This window comes from Plodia interpunctella, chromosome 5 (assembly GCF_027563975.2).
Source record: "Plodia interpunctella isolate USDA-ARS_2022_Savannah chromosome 5, ilPloInte3.2, whole genome shotgun sequence".
In the NCBI taxonomy this organism is placed as follows: Eukaryota; Metazoa; Arthropoda; class Insecta; order Lepidoptera; family Pyralidae; genus Plodia; species Plodia interpunctella.
The window spans coordinates 5,288,435-5,314,379 of record NC_071298.1 but is presented as its reverse complement, the minus strand read 5'-3'; the positions used below and the strand labels follow the sequence as shown (position 1 = coordinate 5,314,379).

The following is a 25,945-nucleotide window of genomic DNA, read 5'->3' as shown; positions in this document are numbered from 1 at the left end:
GAAATTACACGGTATCGTGCCTTAGCGAGCCCCTATCACTATAGCTAACCCGGCACACTACCGGTCGCTACTCACGCTGGTGGCGGCCGGCCAGCAGACACTCGAGGGCGCCGGGCCCCGCGTTGCTGGTGTCCAGCACCAGTTTGGAGGGCGCGCGCACGCGCCCCGCGTTGTCCGCACCCCACCCGCCCACTGGCATTATTGCTGACGTGTCTATTACCTGACAAATAACAAAAATATACCATTTAATAAATATAACTAGCCTTGAATTATATAATTGGTTATTTGATTGGGTAACCATAGGTAGCCTAGATATTTAATATTTTCTGTATTTTTATTTGGTGCAATATACGAGTATTAAATTTAGCCCGCTTTTTATATTTTCTTATACACTTCGTACGATCTTCGGCATTCCTAGTTGTCAAACTATTGACACTCATAATAAACGGATATATTGTTATAATCCATATAAAACAAGTTTGTCTTCTTTCAAGTCAAAAAGGAGCAAAGTGATGAGATAATTTTTAGTGTGGAAATAGATAGTGACATAGGCTACTTGTTGCCGTTACAGCTAGCAAAGAATCTACATAGAGAGATCTTTCACAAATACATTAAGTATGGAGACACGTGAAACTTACTTTGACGGAGAATGGACTGCCAGGTAGCGGGCCGCTGGCGGTGAATATCCTGACTTCGTACAAGCCCACGACTAGAGGGATGTAGGCGCAGAGCCACTCCCGATGTCCGCCAGTCACCACGCGGCATTCCAACAGGCCCGAGTCTGTCGAGTCTTCCTTGCCGTCTGTTAGTCTTTCCACCTGCGATAAATAGGTATATAAGTAGGTTAATCCATATGGATTGACCTGATGGCAAAACAAAAAAGTGAAGCTATTGACCTGTTTTCTTTGTCAAATGCCGACGACATGAAACGAAGATTCAATGTAAACAATTTGTGACTTATTTTGGCAACAACACGAGACGGATTGTAACTATTTTTAGGCTGGCTCTCATAATCATGTTTCTCCAGAACTTGCGGTTCTGCGACGTCATTTGGGGGAGAGCAAATATAAAAGACAGAACGTAATTTCACTCATCTTATTGAGCGACGTAAGAAATCAGCGACTTTCACACACAAATCCCGGTAATTTCTGTATTTACCTGGACAGTGGGAGTAGTGTCTTCGTCACAATGTATAGTGAAGGCGGCCTCTTTGCCGACGTGCGCGTGAACCAATCCGGTGCCGGCACAGCGCGTCACACTACTGCTGCGGGCGTTCAACACGCCAAGGGACACTGGACTGCCTGACACTGCGGCACCTATGTACATTAAATGTAATAAGATTTATTATTACACGTAAAACTTTTGGCTTTGTCTACCCACTAAGTTATAAAGACATGATATGTCTAAGATCTGCATCTAAAAATACCATACAAGAAAAAATTACATGGGATGACATGTTCAAGGGCAAATTTAAATTAATTAATTTGAAATTCAAATTTGTCCTATAGTATTTGTACAGAGAACTAAAACCTTGGAGCAGGGACTTGAGCAAACCAATTCCAAAAATCTTTTTACGACTAAAAGGTAAAAAATACCACTTGATTGTATTATATTTAGTGAATAAATGAATAAATAATCGTTAATGTAGTCAACTAACCTCCGTATGTGATGTAAATTCTGTAATGCGCAGGCAACGCGGGCCTCATCCTGACGCGGTACGAGCGGCCATCTTCTCTGATGTCGACTGGTACCCGCACCCTCCTCTCCCCCCCGCCTTCCCCTCCATCGCCCATAGCCTCACATACTACTTCCAGTTCAGCCACACCGGCATCTTTTGTTTCCACTGAAAAGGAATAGTCAAATATTCGTTACAAATAAAAGACCAATCTTACACTAATAACTAGCCTTTGTAATTTATTCCTTTGTAATTTATTTGGACGTAGCTTACGGCTGTTAAATTTTGTATTAAAAATTGCGAAAAACTAGTTAAAAAGTGTATTTACATATGCAAAATGCGTCTAAATATAGATTATATGATATAATTATGTGAGATATAATTATGTGAAAAATCATTAATGATATCTTAAAAATTGCTTCAAAGGTTGGGTGTTTACAAACAAGAAAATTATTCAAGAAATACTTACCATTAAAATTAATAGGCGTATGTGTGATGATATTCCCAGTGGGCAACCCGGACAATATAACTCTGTTGGGGTCGAACGACTCGCATGTGAACGGACTGCCAGACACTGGTTTCGATAGGTGTAGTACTTCTGCAGATAAAATAATATACTTGTAACTGGCTGATGATATTGACTTCATTTAGCGACAGAATATAAAAAATGAAATGAATACGTCCTACTAATCATATCTCAACGGGAACGTTTTTGAGAATGCATATATGTTTCTTAGTCTTTGCAAACGTTTTTGGACATAATTTGATAAAATTTGACAGGACAGGACAAAATGTAAAAAATAATATCTTTTTTGTACTTCCTTCTACTTTATCTACGTCAGTCTGTTTTGTAATTAAGTGAAATATATACATATATTTAAAAAAAACCATAAATATGGAGTACATTTCATTTTGAAAATATCACGATTTGGTCACATACGGTATTATAAAATCCTTTCCCAGCATCCACCGCGTTGGACTCCCGCAGCGGCCGCGCGTGTCTATACTAAAACTAAACGACGCATTTTGTGAAAGGGAGACAATACAACACAACGACTCACCAATAGTGCTTTGTCCCACTTCAGTGATAGTGAACTCGGCTTGCAGCATCCCGGACTTGGTCTGATAGCAGCGCACGGGCAGCGCGCGCGCGCCCGGCCCGGACACCACCACGTCGAACTCCCGCGCCGGCCGCCCCAGCGTGTCGATACTGAACGACGCTACTTTGCCCACTTGCGCTTGATATAAGCCAAGGCCTGATGCTGTGACCTGTGGAAATAATCAATGAATTTAAGGCCGGGTTGGTCGTAAAAAATAACCCTAATATTTAAAAGATTCTGCTGTATTTCTTTCCATCGCGAGAGGAATTTACGCCTGGCCCACCTTGGAAGTGTAACCAATTAAAACACTCGAAAAGAACTAATAATATCTACTAACAAAAACGGAAAAATTAATTGAACATATTAAATTATAAAGAATCACACACTCACATATACGCTCACATATATAGTGACACATACAAATTCATACTCCTTTTATTATTACTTGTCGCAATCTGCCTTTGTACTTGATAATTATTAGATACGGCATTTATGTTTGGCTATGATAGAGGATGGCCTACTGATACAGATGTATTTTACTTAATAGGAGGTCATAAAAACATGAAACTTATGTACCAATATTGTTAAAGAAATTACCGATTTTTGATTTATTGACTAACTAATAAATGAAAATCAAGTTATGTTAGACGTGCCTGTTGCGGGTGCCTCGCGGGCATGACGTCGACCAGCAGCGGCTGGCGCTGCAGCGGCGCGCCGCTCCACAGCAGCGCGAGGCGGTGCGGCGCGGCGCGCGCGGGGTGCCACACCAGCTCCTGCCGTCCGCCGCCGCGCCGCCGCACCGAGTGCGGCACGCTGGCGCCGCCGCACCACACGCGCGCTGATAGACGGCCCGCGCCCGCTCCGCTTGTACTCACTGGAGAACATTTTACGTTTATAGATCTAGTGCTGCGTGTGGTGTGTGAAAGCTGATCTTGAGCTTCGACGTTCGTAGGCTCAAGGAACCGGCAATACGCTCAAAGAGAAATTCGGTGTGTGGTTACGGCCTCTCCATATCCACATGTGGATATAATTCGAGCCGACTAAGGGACACATAGCGTAGACAACTCATAGACAACAATAGCATGCGAAGATGTTTAAGTCAAGTAGTTTGTAAAATCACAGACAAAATACTGACTTCGTAGCGTTAAAGCCATGAACAAAATCGGGAACACGCGGAAATAAGAGAGAAAGACGACAAGTTTGCAACGAATACCTATGTATTTGGCCTTGGCTATCCAAGACAACAGCTTCCCGTCATAATTTGAGGTCGAAACATCAAAGGTCTCGACCTCGGTCATGGGGCCTTTGTAACAGCGCACCCAGTGTCTGTCCACTTTGACTCCTAAGAGAGAACTACTTCTGAAACCTTTACACATTAATATATTATGATCCTTACCTGTCAAGATTGCAGGTTTGTGGGCCACGGCATCGCCAATGGACAGCACCTTGACGGCCGAAGCATCTAAGGCCTCGACCTCGGCCACGGGGCCTCTGGAACTGCGCACCATGTATCTGCCTACTTTGAGCGCGGGAAACGTGAGGAGACCCGTGTCTTCTAGATGCGCTTCGGATATTCGAGCTCCGGTCGGAGATATTACTTCCACGTCTGATAGCGTCTCGTCTATCTCAACTGTGGCGATGCCGCCTGAAACACACATGGGTAAAATTGTGAAATTAGTGTCTGAGATAGCTTTGAATATAAAACAGTTTTAAACAGCTTGGGGGAGTGTTTTTCTAAGAGACCAATGTGTTTATAGCTCAATTTCGCTATACATAAAACGATTATTATAATACAATACTCTTTATTACACAAAAAAAAAGAACAGAAATAAAATTCTAAATATTATGTAAATAAAAAGCACAATGGCGGACTCATCGTTAAAATGATCTCGTCCGGTCAACCTTACGTTTGGGAGGAATCGTTAATAGATAGACGTTGGTGCAGTAAATAAAATAATAATTAGTATAATACAATAATAATATACATATACTCGCTACATCACCAATAGTTTTTCATTGATTGTATATTCGATATCGTTTTTGCAATTGCAATTTGCAAAATATATCTACTGTATCTATGTAGGGATGAAAACGTGTCAATGGTCAAAACCTGGGAGTAATTAACGTACCTATTTGTACATAAGTGTGTGGCTCGCTGACTCGACACACGAAGGGGCTTCCCGGCACCGCTTGTTCGTTGAATGTGACGGACACTCGGTGAGGCTCGCGGGACACTGGCACGAAGGTCACGTCATATAGACCTCGGGCTACGGCTACCACCTGGGAATAAATATTTATTATTTTTTAGGAATAATAACGGTTAATTGGTATAGAATGACTATGAATAATTAGTATTAAGTCCTTACTTTCAAAGTCATTTGTGAACCTTTTAGATCATGCAATCGCGGGCCTTTTCATAAATATTGTCAAAACACCATACCAGGGTTATGATCAATTTGGGAAACTTAACTTGAAGACCTGTGTTTTGTGTAATTTTAAGGAGATAAAATAATATATATTTATCGAAGTTTTATTTATATGAACTCGCCTCAGCTTTGACCGTGGTAGATGGTGTTGATACAACCAGTTCTAGAGTACCCTCGCCTGCCCCCGCCGCGTCTACACTGAATGTGACAGGTTTGCCAACTTCCACACCGCGCTCTTCGTCTACGACGTCATCTAAGCTGAGACCTTCTAATGTGCCTTCTAATTCTGAAAGAGATAAAGATCTATGAGATAAAGATTTATGGTAACTTTTCTTTATAATAAGTAATGGTAACGTACTTATTATTTCGACTTTTGATTATGATTTTTATTAAAAGAAAATCCCGTTAGTTATTTACCCGACGGTTAGTTTTTAATTAACTTTTTCGACTATTTAGGAATACTCCAAATATCAGAAACAGATAATATAGAACTTGCTTCACAAACTTTGTAAATTTATCTCTTAACTATATAGTGTACTTTACCATAAATAGTTCATTCATTCATTCAATATAAAACTACTTACAGATATTTGTTTGTGATATATAAAATCAGTGTCTTACCTCCAGGCCCAAGTCCCGTGACCCTAACTCTCTTCACGTCATACACGTTACAAGTAAACGGCGAGCCAGGAACATGGCGACCCGAGGAAGTGATTTGGACGCTATGCCGACCGACAGCTTCTGGTGTGTACGTCGCTGTATAGCGGCCTTCACCTGTCGGCGTCACTCGCGTCCTCACGTTGCTGCCGCCGGGCCCCGACACGTATACCGTTGGTTCACCGGCTGGTAAATGGAATTACAGTGAAAATGGAATTACTTCATCATCCCTAATAACAATTCACTTGAGAATTTCATCGCAATCGTGGATTTGGCGTGATCGGCCTTATATGTGGACTTTAGCATTCATAATTATATTTTGTGTATCTGTGTTTCTTTATGCAATAAAGTTATTACAAACAAATGGTTTAGTATGATTAGTGTAGTCTATAAGGAGTAAAAAATAAACGAGGGCGCTGAGTCGTATTGGCTGTCCGCACTGGGTGTTTATCAACCAATCTCGACCATTCTATTTGGCAAATGACAAAAAAATGTAGTTCGTTAAAATAAAAATCCGTTTCCTACTCCTATTAGACAAATTGTATTAAATATTTTAATTAACACACGTACAAAGGGACAGACCGCGTTGTCGCCAGGAACACTTGAGACAATGTATGCACATCAGTAAGGAAACAATCAAACTAAAATGTATTCATAGAATTGGTAGCGTCAACAAAAAACTGATAGCGCGAGATTTATAAACACGCGTCTTTGTTGATGGATGCATAAACGATCGTTAGTAAACATTATCATAACTGCTGATAATATCATGGACGAATTTATTTGATTCATATAATGTACACACAGATACGAGACGTGTCAAAATATTGGGGCGAAAATATAAATATTCCTTTTGTATTAAGTGTCGTAGGGTTGTTATTAGTATAAAGATGGCAATAAGCATAATATATTAAAATAAAATAAATATATCGAGTGTGTTGTGAAAGGATCTTAATAAAGAAAGTGCAAAGGGCAAGTAAACAAACAAAAATACATGCCTATCCTCATATAAAAAAAAATACAATAAGGTGAGAATTTTTTAAAGTTGTGTTTGACCAATACTTGACAGAAAGATAAACAACTTCACAAATATACATTTATTTTGTAAGTTTTATATTTACATTGTTGTGTACATAAATAAATAAAAAATAAAATAAACAAAAACTAAAATTAAAACTCAAGTTGGCCTATGTTCAGAGGTATAAATAAGATGATGATCTTGTTTTCGAGTGTGTTTTGCTAATACTGGTGTCAGATTTTATTTTAGTCTAACGTAAATACATCAGCTGGCATGAGTTTACAACGAGTTACTGCCATCCGGCGGCTAAAAATCTCTAAACAATCAACCAGGGTGGAGTCTGTTAGTTAGTTTGGATACTTACTATGGAAACCAGTGAGGTGTATCTCGGCAGGATCGGCGCGGGGCGCGGAGCTGAGCCCCGGGCCGTGTGCCCGCGCATCGCCCGCGTGCGGGGGCGCCGTCACCGGGCACACGAACGGCGACCCGGGGACAGTGTGCCCGTTGAAACGCACCGACAGCATGTGCGGCGCTGGCTCTACTGGCTTGAAGTTCACCTGGAGGTAATAAATAAATATTTTTTATTCAGACAACTTACGCCGCTTTCTTGCGCCGCACAAATTCATATGTTTCTCCTAATGTTTAGATGGGAGAAAAATGAGAATATTTTTAGCAGTTCTCCATGTGTTTGTGAATTTGTTTTTACTTGGAACAATAAAAGTGAAATATCGCTCTCATGAAAAACAGAGAGAAAACATAATAAAGAAATACAGTTTAGTAAAAATTTTGTGCATTAAAAACTAAAGAGCTGTAGAAATGAGCTGTACCGCAGAGCAACCTGCTGAAAGCAGGTTGCTCTGCGGTACAGATATTACGATATAAAATTTAATATGTTACGTTTTGTGACTAATTAATTTATTTTTACGAAACAACGTGTTACCTTAAATCTTGCGTTTCCTTCACTTTGTACATAATTTGGGACGTTTCTACCGTTGACCGCGACTATTATTTCCAGATTGCCAGCACCTGAAACCAATAAATTTTGTATGAGTTATTATATGAATGTGAAATTGTCTTGTCTTCGTATAAGATTTTTAAAATAAATATAAATAATTTAATTTACATGATGCCAAGTTGTCGAAATATTTATTCTCTTTTTTATCAAATGGGCTGGTTGAGAGATAAACCTATTAGCATTATGTCCACCTTTAGTATTTTGGATAATAAAATTTAAATAAATTTTAGAACAACTACAGTTATACGTAGCTCCACTCGTGATACCCTTTTTAGTGATAGGGTCATTAAGTATATTTATTCATAACTTCTTCAAATTCGGCCCCGCGATTTAGCCGCAAAAGCGTGACAGACAAAGACATTAGTAATATTAGTATGGATGCATACATACCTGCATGAGAAGCGTTGATGGTAAAAGAAACAGGTCGGCCGACAACTCCGGGCGATATGTCCGTGACTGCCACGCGGCTTGCGCTGTACGCCTTCACCAGGAATGGGCTGCCCTCCACGTGGCCCCCCATTGCTCCCGCTCGAACCTTTTATTTTTTTATTGTTAAATTCCCCTCAAACTTGCATTAAGTTACGCCATACAAAACATACTAAATTTGAAATAGAAATATGGAAAGATCGAATGCATTTACTTATTATAATGAATATTCCAAGTTAGACCTAGTCGTTTCATTCTAATATATGAAAATATTTTTTACGCTAACGTGTGCTTTATACTTAACGAATTTACCTCAATACTATGATCTCCGACATCGACCGGAACGAAAGAGATAGTATAACGCTTGCTCGCTTCATTTTCTCCCACTGTTTCTTCTGCTGATACCTGTGTATAAATATAATTTTAATTTAATCAAATAGAACGCTGTAGCTTAACTATAAATTCAGTGTTCCTAAATAGGTACAGCCAGATTAATCCTTTAATATACGAATAGATAAGAATGTGTAAGTAAGCGCAAAATGGTTTTTTTATTAAGGAATAATTTCAATATAACCCAAATATGTTCTTAATTATTACTAAAACGCGACGTACCTGTACAGGTACGGGTCTACGGGCAGGACCCAAAACCTCCACGTGTGGGGAGGTGGGCGAATCAACACTGAAGGTGTAGGGGTCTCCCACGGACACCTTGTCGGGTGATTCACTGGAGCCCGCGCCGATAACGCGCGCTGGCGCTGACACGTGGCATACGAACGGACTGCCTGTAAAAGGAAAATTGTTATAGACACTAATAAGTAATTGCGCGCTGGTAACATTGAGTGCATAGATCCGGCAGCTAGATGGGTCGACGATGAAAAGGAAATGGCTGGCGATAACTGGATAAGGATGGCCCAGGACAAAGATGGTTGGGGTAGACGGAAAGAGGCTTATGCCCAGCATTCGTTACAGAGGGTAGCACATGATGATGAACATTGAGAGACTAGCGCCACCACGGCAGCTGCGGCAGTGTGAGGGAACAAACCGCGCATGCGCGCTACTAAACTTCAGGAGAAATTGTCACTGAAAAAGGTTACATCTTGAAGTTTATGTGAAAAGGTGCATTATTTTATGCTTTTAATTTATTTATGGATTGCAACCATGTTCTTGTATTTTTTTAGTATTTAACAATAGATAATCGGCAAATATGCGGCCGTCCAATCAAAAAGAACTTTATGGCGGCTGGCACTTAGCTCTTTATTGCCATTGTTCGAATACAAAATAACGGTAATAATGGCGTGCCGGGCGCCATAAGGTCCCTTTTGGTTTGGACGGCCACATATATTTTATTGGTCAATTTTAGTAGAGACTGAAAGTTAAGCAAGAAAGGAGGCGGTTACAGTTTCATCGGTATATTGATGAAACTAAAAAACGGTATGTTGTGTTACAAAGAAGATAAACTTATGCTGGAATGGTTATCTGTTCGATGTTACATATAAGCTATCATACTTTATTAATAAGCAAGCGAAACAGCCCTTAAAAGATTAAGATAAGTATAAAAAAGTGTATCTATTTACCAGGCACGTGGTCCCCGTTGAACCTCAGCTCGACGGTGTGCGGGCGGGGGTCGCGGGGCGTGAAGCTGATGGCGTACGTGTGCGCTCCCTGCGCGGCCGCCGCAGTCGGCACTCTGCCGCCGTTTACTGTCACCTCAAGGTTGCCGGGTCCGGCGGCCATTGTTTCAACTGATATATAGAAAGATTCTAGCTGAATACACAGAGATATCATTGCAGATCATATGTTATGAATTTAAAATTCCCCATTCGGGATTTTGATGCCGCGAAAACCTGGGTCAGCGTAAGAAATAAAACTTAAAATTTCCGGCTGTGATTATATAATCAGTTGCCTGATTGTCGTCAATGATCCTTGGAAATGAGGTTGTTTAACAGTTGTCAAGGCTGTGTGTCCTTCAGTCGCCGCGTACGACACCCACTGGAGGATATGGTGTGATCAGGACGGAACCACATTAAATTTATAGAAGTTTCATAACGTACCTAGAAAAGTTACAGGTTTGCCGACTGTTCCATGCGCAACGTCCTTCACTCTGATAGCGGTGACATCATAAACCTATGAATGATGAATAGTTTTGTTAAAACATTGTGTTTTACAATCGAATCAAAAAACGTAACTAAACATATTTCCAAAGCAATTAAAATACAAATAATAACATTTTAAACGTACTTTCAAATGGAACGGGCTGGCCGGAATCGGGACCGAATCGACGAGCACGTTGAGGCGATGCTCTCCTACGGCCCTCGGCACAAACTCTGCGCGGAAGACGCCGGCGCCGGCTGAGGCCACGGCCGCCGGCACCGACGCGCCGTTCGGACCTGCCACCGCGCAACGCTCAGCTCACCGCTACGCCCTAACTTCCCCACTACACTAGGCCTATGTTCTCTACCCTATATTAGTGTTACTGGCCAGTATCTATGATAAAAATATTTATTTTCAAAATTTTGCAAACTGTTTCTTTTTGTAAACAAAATATTATGGCCAGTTTTATAACTGTTTTTAAATGATGTTAGGTAGTTAAGGCGAAGCGGATGAACGAGCTTATTGCAATATAAATGTTATATGGCGTCATGTTATTTCAAAAACCATAATAGATTTATCCAAACGCATTTTTGTCCTAGAACTGAATTATAAATATTAAACTTAAACTAATATACACGATTTATTAAAGCGCAGTTAAATATTAGTGACTCATTACATTGTAGTAAGCGTGTTAAGAGGTGGATTTATTAGTAGGGCAAAGCGTAAAAATGGTTATAAACGATATTGTTTTCCTATATATCTAAAATCTTGTGACACTCCTTGTTCTACGTTTCCTACTGACATTATTGTGAGAGTTTCATTATTTTAGTCATTAAACTTTTTTTTCTAACATGCCCTCATATTATCCTCCTGGAAAGAGACAAATATATTTTTGAACTCAGAAATGTGCAAGATAGTATTTTAGCAAGAATGGTTACTACTAAAAGCACAGCGCATATCCACCTCCTAAAACTGCATATAATTTATATATTTTTCCGTATCACATGCCATATGGAGTAAGTTAGGTAAGTATTTTGTACAAAGTAGATTTAGAGCAGCATAATTAGATAGTATTTATTAAATATCAATATATCTTAGACACACTATAAAACTATGTTAGCCCAGAAATAGTTAATACAGTGTCCTTACATATATGACAAACTTCTAAATATTTATTTAATAAAGTCGATTTTCAATTCGATTTGTAATATGTCGTGGCCAGACCGGACTCAGAATAAGAACCGACGACGACGACGAGACTGACCAATTACGATTTGGTCAATTATGATCTAGCCACGACATCAGAGTTTTGAAAATATATTCAGTGAATATGCAGACTCACCCTCAACATTGACCTCTATCTGGTCGAGCGTGGCGGAGGGGTGGTGCAGCGTGAGGGCGGCGGGGCGGTGCAGCGGCGCGGGGCCCGGCACCGACACCCGCGCGCCGCCCCCCGCACCTTCCGACACTGAGATCACCAGCGGGCAGCCGGGGACGCGCATCTGTTAATATCATATGTTATACGAAAAACAAAAACAAGCATAACACATCCAGAAACATGGGCAATTAATATATGTGAGAACTGGTACAATATTTGACAATCCAGATTTAGATCCAGGACCATTGGCAGATAGGTGTAGAGTTCACGTCATAGAGGTCATTGAAAGGAGAGCAACATATATTTTAGGAGGAAACACGAAATAGCTTCACTTTCAATTTTTGTATTTAAAATTATAAACTTTATTGTAGCCAAGCATACAAGCAAACTTTAGTCAGCACTGACTGAATCCATTGTAGTCTGTTTTTTTATTTACTCAGCTGATCCTTATTACATCATTAATATTTTACTTTCTAAAACAATACTAATGTTCTTCTTAATTTACTAGAATTTTAACAGATTTTGATGAAAGGGACACTGTCATTTGTAAGTTTGATTGTAGATTTGTATTCTTATTTACCTTATTGAATGATACATTGACGACATGGTCGCAAGCTTCTGTTGGAGTGAATGATACAGTGAAGCGGGCATTCCCCTGAAAAGAAAATGTAATGTTTAATAACTAAAAGAATTTTCACAATGTTGTGTAAAATTAGACCAAATATTTAGTGATTAATTCAGGTTAGCATTTCGAATGAGTACATTTTACAAATACCTACCTGCGGATGAACTTGTGTGGGAATATTGAGACCTCTTGCGGCCACTGTGATCTCAAGGTTTCCCTCTCCGGCCTGAGCAGCATCGACTGCCAGCTGCACTGGCACTCCAACACGGGCCGATGACCCTCCCGTCACACTGACTAGTTTTCCGTCATATGCCTTGCAGACAAATGGTGTTTCCTATGAAATAAAAAAAAAAAAATTATATATGCATCTAATTCATAAATTGTGTATCATTGTAGTTAAGAAAACAAGAAAAAGCGTACACAAAGTTAACTATACTAGTAAAAGCATAAAAAATAAAGAAAACCGTATAAAATTTATTGTGTCGTTCGTTATGAATTTCTGAGTATTTACCGGTACTGGTTGATTGTTGTAATGAGCCGTGAGTGTGTGAGGCCCAACATGTCTCGGGACAAAGCTGGCGACGAGTCCAGTTACTATATCTCCAGTGAGTCTCACTGGGACTTCGCCTCTTGGTCCGCGGACAGTCACAGTGAGTTCGCCGCCACCGGAGCCCTCGACGCGCACCGAACATGATGCAGTCTCGTCTACTGGTATTAGTTCTATTAAAAAAAAAAAATGAAAAAAACAACAGTATTTTTGCACAAATTCAAACAAAATATTTGTAAATATACAAAAGCAACCTAACTTTTATCTGTCAACGTCAACGTCAAGTTGTAAAAAAAGGCCTATGTTGTTTAGTTTTAAGCTAAGGAGTTGATCTGATTTAATATGTAGAGTATTATAAATTTGATCTTTGCACACAATCACAGTCTTATATATTAACCTATAAAAAATAGCTTTAAATACTTAGATAATTTATAACTTTAATAGTTACCAATTTGCGAAGTATCAATAGTAACTCGTTGAGCAGGTGTGACGTGGAATACAAAAGGCGACGAAGGTACTGGTTCCCCATTGAATTTGATGTCTACTCTATGTGGAGTTGCAGTTTCAGGCCTCCAAAACACTAAGCATCGTCCACCACCAACTACCTGTGAATCAAAATCAATCATTACTATAAAAATAATACGTTGGTAATTAAAAGAAGGCAATACCTACTTATTTTATAGCTTATATTTTATATTTCAGAAGTAGAGGTATATTGCCATGTAGTAAATTAATTTTAAAAAAATATTTACCTGGACGTGATTAGGTACTTCTCCCTCATTGATAGATATTTCCAACTGCCCTTCACCAGCTGCACTAGCGTCCACTAAAAAGGCAAAGTTCTACATAAGTAATCTTCGCAAGCACATCTAACATTATCAAAACGATTCGTCATACGGTATATCGCTGTTGGATAGGACTCGAGGAAAGTTTATGAGTACCTAGGTACGTAGGTATGATATGAAATCTATTTCTCTCTCTCTTTCTCTCGACTTCGCGTGTTCATTTGCATTAGTAGCTGAGACTCCGTCACTATCGGCATCAACTTAAAATATAAATCACTAAAATTTCGATGTTTTATGATATGACGTCTAATACTGATCTCGGATAGATACCGAAGCGAATGCTTGAACATTCGTAGTTTTTATGAGAGATTTTATTTACCGCAAGGAAAAACCTGCAATGTCTACCAAAACCGTAAAGTTCGGCAAACTTCATTGCAATAGTGTAATATTTTGTAATATACGTAAGTACTAGTGCAAATTGTTCTGTATGGCATTATCGGAAAAATGGGATTTTCATGATATTTTCCATACCTCTGAACTGGCATTGCTGCCCGACGACAGCATTGCCAACGTCTGTGACCTTGATAAGGCTAGCATCATACACCTTGGCGACCAACGGACCTGCAGCTAATTTGTCATCGGCGTTCGAAACCTGTAATAATAATAAAAACAAATTTAAAGTAATTCGTAGCAGACTCACAGCTTCGTAGCTATGATACAACCATCTATATAGGCCGTAGTTTTGACTTTAACAAAAATAAAATGAAACATTAGGGAGATTTATCGCTTTTAAAAAATCTCGATCAAATATAAATAAGCTCTATTTTTCGAATGAACAAATTATGTGGAATAAATCCACACATTCTACTAACAGATTAGGTAGTATTGTTTCAATAAAAGTGAAATTGTGCGACACAGACACAATATTATAGCTAATTCCTGTAACTATGAATACAAACGTTAACTACAAAAGTTTGGATTGCAATATTTGTTCTTTCCTGTTTCGGTTGAGCGGTGACCCTCCAAACACTACGGTCTAAGATATAATAATGAGAGAATAGAAATAAAGCTCGAGAATAGAAATAAACTTAACTTCCTTATCTCTTGTGCTGAATATCCTAGTTTAATATGCCGGTGGGCAGTGAGTTATTCAACCAATGTCATGCAATAAACAAAATACTACCTGCTTGTTTATGAAAGTTGTTTATTTCTGTATTCTTAGTGTGTTGTTGACAAACATTATCATCAATCAATCTGCTTAATTATCTGTCTGTTATCAATGTATTACGAGTTCGTGTTCACTGCTCACCCACTACCAGATTAATTCCTAAGTAGATTACGTTAACGCAATAGATTATAATATCTGACTGTTGAATTTGTGCATAAAGAACCTACCTACATCTATTGAACATATTATTGAAGTAAACTGAAAAGAAGCAATATTCTTACATCAATCAGATGTGTGCCGACTTCCTCCGGCGTGAACTCAATGCGGTAGACCCCTGGTCGTTCGGTCACGTCCAACACCCGAGCAGGCACCGGGCGACGGGACGGTGCGGTCACAGTTACTCCGACCTGGTGGATAATATTTTCATGTTATTTTTTTCTTCGATGACATCTGTTTTTTTTTTACGGCGAAATATGCTCCATTCGACAGAGATTTATAGAATTCTACAAATTTTAATATAAACCAGCATCATCACAAAGACAAACAAGTTCTGGAAAAGACGCGGTTAATACCTACCCGCAAAAATGGAATCAAGGAAAGACCTAAGTGGAATCGCCTACTATGGCACATTGCTGCTGCTTGACTTTTGACGATGCTGGTGATGCTTTTTGACGCTTTATAGTGACATCACTCCTTTATAATAGTTAGGTATATATGTTCCATAGAAATATTTAGAAAAAATATGTAATAGCCTTCTTTGCCATAGAATTAAAGCTTTATTCTATAAAAGCATACCTTGCTTCATTCTACTATCAAAAACACCTATCGAGATTCTAGACAGATATAATGTACAACTTACACTACCTACTGCCGCATTATCCCAGGGCCATGAGAATGACAGTATCCACTGCTGATGCTATCAGAAAGTAACAATAATAAAATCTAAAGATATTAATGAATGGAACTTGCAAGCGGTTGCACGCCCACCACTTTTACATTCCAAGCATGATGAGTTCAAGGTTAGATGTTAGCCTTGTGTTAAATATTCTATAGAGAATAGAGAGATTATTTAATTAGAAAATATGTAAAATACCTAGGTAATAATAAATCGTAAAAATCTACTTTTCGCCTAAAGATGCGCCGAATAGTGAATATACTGAAGATATTCCATTACATGTTACACAGACATAAGAAAATATTTCCCCAGGTCTTCATACCCAGAAGGCAACGGGCACCCATCAGGAGAGGTCAATGGGAAATGGTGCAGCTATCTCGTCTTCCTTCATACACAACACACACACCTTAGTCTTGTTGTGAAGCTAGTGGTCCCGGGGGGCGGGTGCAGTGAACTCGAAGACAGCGGGAGTTGGACCAGCTATGACCTCTACCTTCCTACAACACACACCTCACTTTTGTTGAACGTGGTGGTCCCGGGGGGCGCGGTGAACTCGAAGACAGCGGGCACCCGCGCGGGGATCAGCCGGGCAGGCTCGCCGCCACCGCCCGCCGGCCCAGCCATCACCTCTACCTTCCACGGGGATCCTGGAAAAGAGCAGATTTTAAAATTAATATTATGTTTTACCCGGTCTATGAAATTCATATAGGAAAGTCCAGCCATTATTGTATCCAATGGTGTAGCGTTTATATATTAAAAGTAGTAGATAAAGTCTAAAATATGGATTTCTTGTAATAAAAACTATTTTCACAAATGCTTTTAGTAAATATCGTAGGTACCCATCGATGTTCGTACCATAATTGCGTCAATAAAGAGGGTTTACTGGCGCCAATCGCAAAATTATGATGACTATCGAATGATAAATACAAATTATACAAAGGCCAACAATTGTGATTTACAATTTAAACCACAAATACGTAGTATGTGCGCAATTTGCATTGTCGTACTTTTACGTGCTACAACATGCAATACGTTGTTTGAACGACAACAGTAGGAACACACGTATATTTATATTAACATGGGTAATTTCATTTAGTTTTGCAAGCTACTAAGCTACTCCTCGTCTTCACAAAGTTTCAGGTTTATGGCAAAATTTTCGGACCTATATATAATACTTACTTGAAAACAAAGTTTTGGACATTTAAAATCAGAAATAGCCTTTAACTTTACTTTAAAAGCTCAGTACCCGGTAATGTAATGTACGTTTATAACTTTAAACATACGGTAAGCAATCCAAGCGTGACGTGGATTGGCTAGGTGGCCTCCACTGCTAGTGTTTATTAAAAATACCTAGGTGCTTACATCAGTAATAAACTACTTACTACAATCGATACTATTAAGTATCTATGATCTGTACCTATCTACGAATTTTTATCAAAAAATTATACCCAATAATGGATACATTCCTAATTCCCTAGTTGATGAAATTTTAAATTATATACCAATTACTAGGTAGTTTAAAATAGAGATATTTGCATAAGTTTCCAATTCAGTATGAATTAAAAAAAATATATAAAATGAACAGGGCGTAACTTAAGGAAATTAAATAATTTCCTGTGCAAAACATTCTAATCCGAGTCCATAACGCAATTACTTTCTCGTAATTACATTAACGTAAAGCTATCAGCGTTACGCGGTAATTATTTTGGAATGTAAGCGAAGAATTCTTGTATTACACAAGATGTTGTAAGTGAGGAAAGTCGAGATTCTTTGAGATAAAATGGGTCCATTTAGCACTATGTGGCGTGCGGAGTGGATTAAGTAGTGCTTATTCATCAGCCACAGTTGTTGTTTGACCGGTCGACCATACAGTAACGGCAGTGCAGTTGCAGTGAACAAATGCATAATTGATGGGACTTAATACTACCTTTCGGATTCACATAAACTTAATTGTGTTGTACTCATGACTGTTAGTCATATAATCTAAGCTAGCGAACAATTTAAGATAATATTTAGGACTTCATCGACTATTATCATACTTACTCGATACTAGATAGTATCGACTATCGTATGTTATGTGGTATGTTTGCTCTAATAAATCTTACATAGGTTACGTATATTACTTATACGATTTGCAACTGTATTATAAAGTAATGAAAAAAGTGGAGAAAAAATGTGAAAAGCTTGTGTATGAAAGACAATTTGTACACATTAAGTATATGTCAAGTTGATGAAGAAACTATAAAATATAGTCATAAACACGACCAAACATGTAACCCTTATGCTTTTCCTATGTTGTTGTGTGTTGACGACACTATTATTTATTTTATAGTCAAGTTAATAAGTTTGTTTATTATAAAATATTAATGTTGTCGTAAAATACTCGAGAAAGACTCCGTTAGATAATATTATCTAAGCATCGAAATTAATGAAGTAACGGTAAAGAAAATTACAAATTAACAAACTTGGCATACATTAATAAACTAACGGGATTCAAAACAACATCGGTGGTATTATATAGATACTTAGGTACCTACAAGTAAACTTTCACTATCATGCCCTTACAATAAAACATCCGTAGCGACCCGACCCGTCTCCGCTCGGGTAAAAATATTAATATAAACACCTAAACCTATTATCAGACTATAATTATGGATGAAACCGGTCAAAAATCCGGCCGGTAGTTTATGAGTTTATCGCATCATACAGACAGACGCCACAATGGGACTTCTTTTTATAATATGTAAGGATTTACCATTAGCGATCACATTTATGGGAAGGTCGGTTTTCTTGCCGATAACGTCACAAGGAGGTGCGATTAGTATGAGGCGTTTTGGCAAGTCAAAAAATTGTATATAAATTACTTTTGTTATATCTTGGGAAATAATTTGAATACTAAAATGATTTGTTAACTGATGATTCTATATGTATCAAATTAAAATTCTGCTTCTCACTACGATATATAAATAATAATTTATGGAGCCAATATAAGAAATGAATTAACTTACAATCTAAGATTTACGAAGATTAAAGGTAGCCATAGTGAGTCCCTGTCTTTATCCAAACTAGATGCGAGATCTCGGAACCAACCATTTATGCTTGTTATAGTGACAATATTATCCAAGCCATTTGAATAAAACAAACACCGACTGCAGCCAGACCGAGGTGGTGCACAATTCCGTGAGAATGTATAGCGCAACATCACTTATCTAAAGCTGTGCCAGCACGTGGCGAAGACAGGTTCTAAGGATCACAAATGTCCTGAAGAACTTAGTTTGGAGATTATACCAGTAAGAAACTGCATGAGAAATGGGAAACACGAGTAACGGCCATTTCTCTTAATTTGAATATTTTTTTCCATTAGGTATTTCAATTAATTATTACTCATTGAACTTATAACTAAATCTTTAAATGGTTAAAGATTCTGTTTGGTTAAAGATTCTGTTTTATCAAATTTTATAAATTTTGGTTATGACCAAAGCTATAATTATAACCTAAAATGATAAAAAAGAATAGACTCGTACTTCGTACTTCATATTTCATAATATTATCTATTCAAATTGATTATTTTATCTCTAGCAATTGAAAAAATAGTGAATCAGAAGCTCACGGAGATCGGAGAATTGACAAGACTGTTCACTAGACTGCAACAAATCTTTTTATATTACATTTGGGGGTAACAGCGCCCAAAAGTTTAGAAAGTGAGGTTATGGTGTAAATTGTGTTCTCTACACTTTGTATACGTCCGTCGCTGGTTGCTACGACCGCAAATTAAACTTGAGCAATTTTGACGACGCCCGCGTCACAGCGAAAGTTAACATTGTCTTTCAATCTACCAAGTAATTACTGACAAAGTAAACGATGGATTGCACGTGGAAAATTTCTTTAAGTTATATTGAAATGAAAAATCATTATTTATGGTCGGATGATTTAAACAGTTTCGACAAGAAATGGCAATAGAACACCAAAGACAGGAATGAAGAAGGAAAGAAGTTGGGGGAGCATTTTGCTTAGCAGTGGGACTTAAAGAGCTAGAAAAAAAGAGTTATAATCGCAAGACTCCGATCTATTACTGGAGAATAGTAAGATAGGCACTAAATATTATAAGTAAAATATTATGCGCGATTGAAGTATTGTCAGTAGCTCAATGTTACTAACTTTTAAAAAATTATTGTATTGTAAAACGTATAGAGGTATATGTGATTTTGCTCTTCTCATTTTAAACTTCATAGTTTTCAAGAAATAAATATGAAATAATACGTAGAATTCTTAATCGATATAATCGATTGAATTTTTGTGCATTTTTTGTATAATTCATAAAATTATGTACAATTTCTGTCTACCCCGAGAAGTGATACTATACTGAGATTAGCAAAAAATATCCCAGAAATAAATAACAGTAGGAAGCTAGTAGCAGTGATTGATTACGTCATACAATATAGTGAATTATAGTTTAGTAGGTGTGTACTGTACACAGCCAGTGCTAACTGGACCATTGCAATGGCTTGTGATAACATCTGCAATATTGGCTGTGATGTAATATTATTATCTACATGAAAATTTGATTTCAGCGTGTTTCCTAAAGTTTTTATTTTATATACAGTGTTAGTCACGCTAGCTTCCCTGCTAAATACGTATAGTAACTTGAGTTGAGCTAGATCCGCTCTCTTACTTTTCCTTGTCCACTTTTCACGGTCTTCGGCATCCGTAATATTTAGACTATTGACATGCATATATTTAGGTAATTCTTAACGTACTCATGTGGTTCCCTCACTCTCCATTTTGTTTGCCTGAACCTGTAAAAACTCGTTTTAAAATACCTACTAAAATAAGTAATGCGAACTCGTATCATAACTTATGAAGCAGGTATAGGTATTTGTTATTGATTAAGTCGAATAAAATTTTGATTGCCATTTAGTAATCATCAATATCAATTGAAATTTAATTAAGTGTGGCCATTTTAGTTGTCTAAATTGAATAAGTACGGAAGATAATAAATTGATATGGTAATAATATATTGATAAATCACTAAATGTAAAATGCAAGTAGCTTTATACCATTGTTCTGACCTACCTACATTTCAGTGGTAGCTACTTATTAATATTTCAAGTAATCTGGCGCATGACTGGAAAGTATAAAACAAAAATGCTTTGCGCAAAAGAATTTCTTTGAAAGGTTAGTTTTGCAGTTTCGATAAGGTTTTGCAATAGAAATAGAACTGGCATTTTGTTGAAAAGATTCTGACAATGGGCCGCGCTGGTCGCCGTAGGAAGCGTCAGGCTGGACAATGCCGTGACCAGCCATGACATTCTCTCTGTAGTTTACCTGTACAGCTACACGAACGACATTACGAAACAAGTAACAATATGTTACCCTGGTTCTGAAGCTTCAAGTCATAGTAATAGTTTTGTTTTCAGCAAGAAAATAAATGAAAAGTCTGGAAGACAGATTTAATGTGTTGTTAGTTCAGGCGTTTGTCAGGACTGACGCATAAATATTAAGTTATCGTGGAAATAAATTTAAAAATCGTACCTCCATTCACTTGGTTGTTGTTATCTGGAGGTATCACCAAATATCAAACGAAAATCTTATTCTGATTGACCTAGGTCTTGGAAGTATTATGTATGTTACAAATAGTACAGTATCATTAAGTAGTATCTCAGAACTCAAGTCTTGAACTTACTTTTGGGCTAATAATAAAATTGTTTCTACGGAAAAAATAACTACCTAGTAACAGCTTACGACAGCCCTCAATAGGATAATGTATTACGGTAAGATCCGTTCGACACGATGTTAGATCCGAATTAACATTCTAATATATGATGAGGCTGTAATATATTCTGATAAAGGTGCTGATCTGTCTGGGCGTAGCCATAAAAATATGTAAATGGACTTTTGTAGATTTCGAATACACTTATTGTATAATTTGTAACTAACATAATTTATCAATAAGCCCTTGTAATTTCGATAGACCAATCGTCGGGAATACAATTTTAACAGTATATTTTGTTTCCAAGCAAATGTGACTTTTCAATCGACGACATTATGACAAAAATACTGAATCATTAAGAAAAAATGTGAAAGGTTGGTTTCTGTTACACGTGAAGTGAAATACAAACGCTATATTGCATCTCCATCGTAATTAAGTACATACACGTGTGTCATTTCAATTAGCCAGTTCAACTGTTTGTAAAACATGTTAATTGTCCAAGCGGATTGAACCAGCATGCCTATGCCCCGCTACAGCCTGGTCACTCCTTTGAGACAAGCGTTGACCTGTACTTATCAACCCGCTGCGTTCAAATAGTGCTAACTTTGTAATCGTCTTGGAATATAATTATATATATAATTTTAGAGCTTGGTCACAATGAAAAATTCAGATTTAACGAAATGATTTCGGACTTTATTACTAGTAGTCTAGTAGGCAGTGGTAGATAAGCCGTTCTCACAAGTCGGTCATTGGATGGTTAATCCTAATAATGCATAGGAAGGCACGTTATACCGTTGTTGGTCCCAGCTGTATTTGAAGTCGTTAAATGTGGTGTGTCCGGTGGGTCATGCATAGCCCATACTTCTTATCCTTCTAAAAGACCACAAGGGGGGTCCACAGTGGGGTCATTAAGATGGTTGACGATAATGACAAAGTTATTGACTGTACTGTATTTTTAAAATTTCATATATGTGTATTGCCTGTACGATATGATCAAATGAATAGACTGTTTTTAGACTTAGCAGATAATGAGGTAACGGTAATAAACCTTACGGTATTTCCAGCTTTGAAATAAGTGCAAGTAATCATAGTAGTTATAGTTGAATTATAAAACGTTAATCTTGAAACGGCATTGGAAATTGAGTGACAAGCATGAGTCTAGACTAGACCTGCTGTCCTCATGGTTCTTGTCCAGTTGACCTCCATACAGCTTTCGTACAGGATGCCAAAGTGAATTGATCCTATAAAAGCGATTCGTCTTTACTTTTGAGACACAGAATCATATATGTATTTAAATGAAAAATTCGCGAAACTAGAAAAAGAATATTTTTTTTTATCAAGATTAATAAGGTACATTAATTCAAATAACATCTTTATTTGCCAAAACCGGAGATAACGGAGGTTTATTTTTTCATATTTTTTTTTGTTAAATTGATAGATTAGCCGGTTCATGTTTAATTATCTCGAATAGGGACGTGTCGAAATATACCGGCGCGGGAAATATGCCATTTCAAAAACTCGTTTTTCTCCGCTCTTTCGAAAGCCAGAGTGCAGTTTTTAACCTGTTTCACGCAGGTGGCTACTTTGTATTTAATAACTTCGATGTAATGCTATATCAAAGCAATGATGGCAAATAATTTTTGACCCTTTTGTATGCAATACATTTTAAATGTAATAATCAGATTATTAAGATAAGATAAATTTACTTAATATTTTGGTTTATATTTGATACTATATATTATTTGAATAATTTCTTATTTATCCTGGGAGTCGTTTAGGTGTACCTAATTTACAGTTATTTTTCCGATAATTACTAATAGTAATATCGACGGAGAAAAATTTAATCAATTAAATAAAATCGGAATATTGCAAATATTTCAAATTAAGAGAAAATAAAACCTATACAATCATCGTCGACTTTTGCAAAACTCGACGATGATTGTATAGGTTTTAGGTCGTTAGGTAATTCATTATGTTAATTTACTACACACGCCTTTCATTGATAGATCTTAATCTCCTAGTGCAAGCTACACTAACTGGTTTCGATGTCATTATGAGGTATTAAAGACGAACGTAGACTTGTCATCGCCAGAATCAAACATGATTGTGTGTTAAGAGTCAGTGTGGGATGTGGAACATCGTGTGCAAGCAAACTACTTAAAACCATAAACAAATCAGCTACTCGTTGCATATAGATGCAACGACAATAACAGCAATTGTTTATGCTGGGCAGTTGATTAGGCATCTACTGTCGGGAATTCCCTAAGAGTGTTATAAGTTTCTTATGGAATCACTTCAAAACGAGACGTTCGCTTTATTAAAATAATATCATATTCAGACCCTAAATACCTACTACGTAAGTACTTATTTCACCTGACAAGCGTAAGTTTATATTACAATCTTCGATTACAATGCCGGTTTGTATTAAAACCAAATACGATTAAACACGCGCAGCTGAAAATGATGATACAGAAAGGTGGGAACCAATCGAAGAGCAGGAGGACTTTGTATATAAAATCAGTGGAATGAAATATAATTTTAATTCCCAGCATGTAATCTGATGTTGCTTGTACGGCCGGACGCGGCGGGATCAGGTATCCGGCAGATAGCACGCAATCGGACACCATGGTCGACACTTTAGGGAAATGTTCCCACTTGCAAGGATATTGCGCTTTGTTATTTTTTTAACCTTTATGCACGAATTCAAAAATATATACAAACGGGCTAGCGGGCTTTCGCTGGGGTAAAAGGTTCGGTTTCGTCTATCTCGATGCCAAATTTTATCAAAATCGATCCAGTAGTTTTAATTTATTCATTACAAATAAAAATACAAACCTTTTCACTTTATAATATTAGTATGCAAGTATGTCGGAATCTCTAACTGCAGGAGTCTATCCCTTTCATACAGTTTGTTTATTTATAAAACATGAAGTCCTTATTATTGAAGTCACAGTTATATAAGTACTTACATCTTCCAGGCTCTCTCAGAATTTAGTGTATTCCCGGCCCTTGGTTTAACGAAGCGTCATACACACACCTTTCAACGTTAAATAAATAATTAATAATTTTAATTTTGTCTTTCATTGGCTTCCATAATCCAATAAAGTATGCATAGTGCCTATGTATAGTAATAGAAGTACGGATAGCGGATTTTATACTAGAGAATTTAGTAATAACTACACTTCTGTGAAAGTGAGAAATATTTTTTTATGACTAAGTAGATACTCGATCGGTAGGTTCTTAGTGCATGAAAAAAGTTTTTGGTATTATAGTTTAGTTATATTATTATGTGTGCTTGTCCCTCTAGCGGCGACTACAATCAAGAATATTTTACACGCACGTGATTTCGCTCCCATGGGACATTCGCGATTTTTGACGAGCTTACCTTCCTCATGAATTCTTATATTTCTCCTTTCTCATACAAAGAAAGAATATTTAAAAGCAGGTCAGCTCAAGCGTGTTCAAACCAACATACTTTCCTACATGTACAGTTATAATAGTCAGACAACTTCTGATGCCTATGCCTGACTGCTGCTTTGGAGGTCCCGGGTTTGATCCCCGAGGTTAGGTTAAGTTAGACAATGATCCTTTTTTTACTAACATGGGTCTTGGGTGTTCATTTATCTACGTAAATATATATATGTTAATTTCATAACATACTATTATCACAGCTATTATGTATATAACAACCATCAAATCCATTTGGTTGATTTAAAGTGTCCTTGTGTTAGTATACCATAACACAAGATTTAAACTGACTTTGGGGCTATCTCAGTCTGTATGATTTATCCATACCATGTATATTTATTTATTATAGATATGTCAGAACTTGGAGGTGTGTTCACACCGAACGAGTACAAATCTGGTTAGGTAGTTAGTCCTACATTCCTTTATTTATGACATTGAACGTTTATGGCATTGGCCTTGTTACGTTTACCTACCCAGGTCCAGGTGCCTCCTGTACTTGTAGGTCCATTAAAACAAATTGGCAATTAGAGTTAGAGATCACTATAATGAAGTACTTGCCAGTAAACTAACTAACAAGCTTGTTGGAAATTGTTTGGTGATTGAAAAACTTAAGCTGCAAACAGAAATGTTGAAAGAAGATAGGTAAGATAATTAACTATATTTCTAAGATCTGTCGGCCGTTAGCACAAAAAAGTACCTACCTACCATTGGTGTATCGTTTATAAGTATAGCTGTGTGTTGACAACACAGAAACTGATTAGCCCTCTGTTGGAAATATATCTGCTTATCGTTATACGTACACGTTTTTTATTTCATATAGAATCCGCCAGGGCCAGGGTAGGCTAGGGTTATCTGGAGACCCATATCTACACCTATACCTATTTAATACTATACTATTATGTCATGACAAAATACCACTCCCGAGTTATTTTCGTCGGAAAAGTCGACTATAGTTTGAAAA

The 25,945-nt window shown here is 37.5% G+C and overlaps 1 protein-coding gene across 1 annotated transcript in view; it reads right to left on the bottom strand.

The window, feature by feature from the left end:
• Positions 1 to 25,945, bottom strand: part of jbug (jitterbug) — a 67,017-nt gene that overhangs the window by 5,142 nt on the left and 35,930 nt on the right. The window contains exons 21-48 of the mRNA XM_053744688.1: positions 16,317 to 16,453; positions 15,193 to 15,318; positions 14,275 to 14,395; positions 13,711 to 13,784; positions 13,407 to 13,563; positions 12,923 to 13,131; positions 12,566 to 12,745; positions 12,367 to 12,441; positions 11,751 to 11,910; positions 10,556 to 10,704; positions 10,369 to 10,441; positions 9,892 to 10,059; positions 8,930 to 9,099; positions 8,630 to 8,722; positions 8,282 to 8,426; positions 7,817 to 7,902; positions 7,241 to 7,433; positions 5,823 to 6,044; positions 5,324 to 5,487; positions 4,905 to 5,055; positions 4,172 to 4,420; positions 3,429 to 3,649; positions 2,737 to 2,944; positions 2,145 to 2,273; positions 1,658 to 1,843; positions 1,159 to 1,316; positions 639 to 818; positions 76 to 220 (exon numbers count right to left, since the gene is read on the bottom strand). Of these exons, the coding sequence (XP_053600663.1) occupies positions 76 to 220; positions 639 to 818; positions 1,159 to 1,316; positions 1,658 to 1,843; positions 2,145 to 2,273; positions 2,737 to 2,944; positions 3,429 to 3,649; positions 4,172 to 4,420; positions 4,905 to 5,055; positions 5,324 to 5,487; positions 5,823 to 6,044; positions 7,241 to 7,433; positions 7,817 to 7,902; positions 8,282 to 8,426; positions 8,630 to 8,722; positions 8,930 to 9,099; positions 9,892 to 10,059; positions 10,369 to 10,441; positions 10,556 to 10,704; positions 11,751 to 11,910; positions 12,367 to 12,441; positions 12,566 to 12,745; positions 12,923 to 13,131; positions 13,407 to 13,563; positions 13,711 to 13,784; positions 14,275 to 14,395; positions 15,193 to 15,318; positions 16,317 to 16,453 (4,329 nt within the window). The remainder of the gene's footprint in view (positions 1 to 75; positions 221 to 638; positions 819 to 1,158; positions 1,317 to 1,657; positions 1,844 to 2,144; positions 2,274 to 2,736; positions 2,945 to 3,428; positions 3,650 to 4,171; positions 4,421 to 4,904; positions 5,056 to 5,323; positions 5,488 to 5,822; positions 6,045 to 7,240; positions 7,434 to 7,816; positions 7,903 to 8,281; positions 8,427 to 8,629; positions 8,723 to 8,929; positions 9,100 to 9,891; positions 10,060 to 10,368; positions 10,442 to 10,555; positions 10,705 to 11,750; positions 11,911 to 12,366; positions 12,442 to 12,565; positions 12,746 to 12,922; positions 13,132 to 13,406; positions 13,564 to 13,710; positions 13,785 to 14,274; positions 14,396 to 15,192; positions 15,319 to 16,316; positions 16,454 to 25,945) is intronic.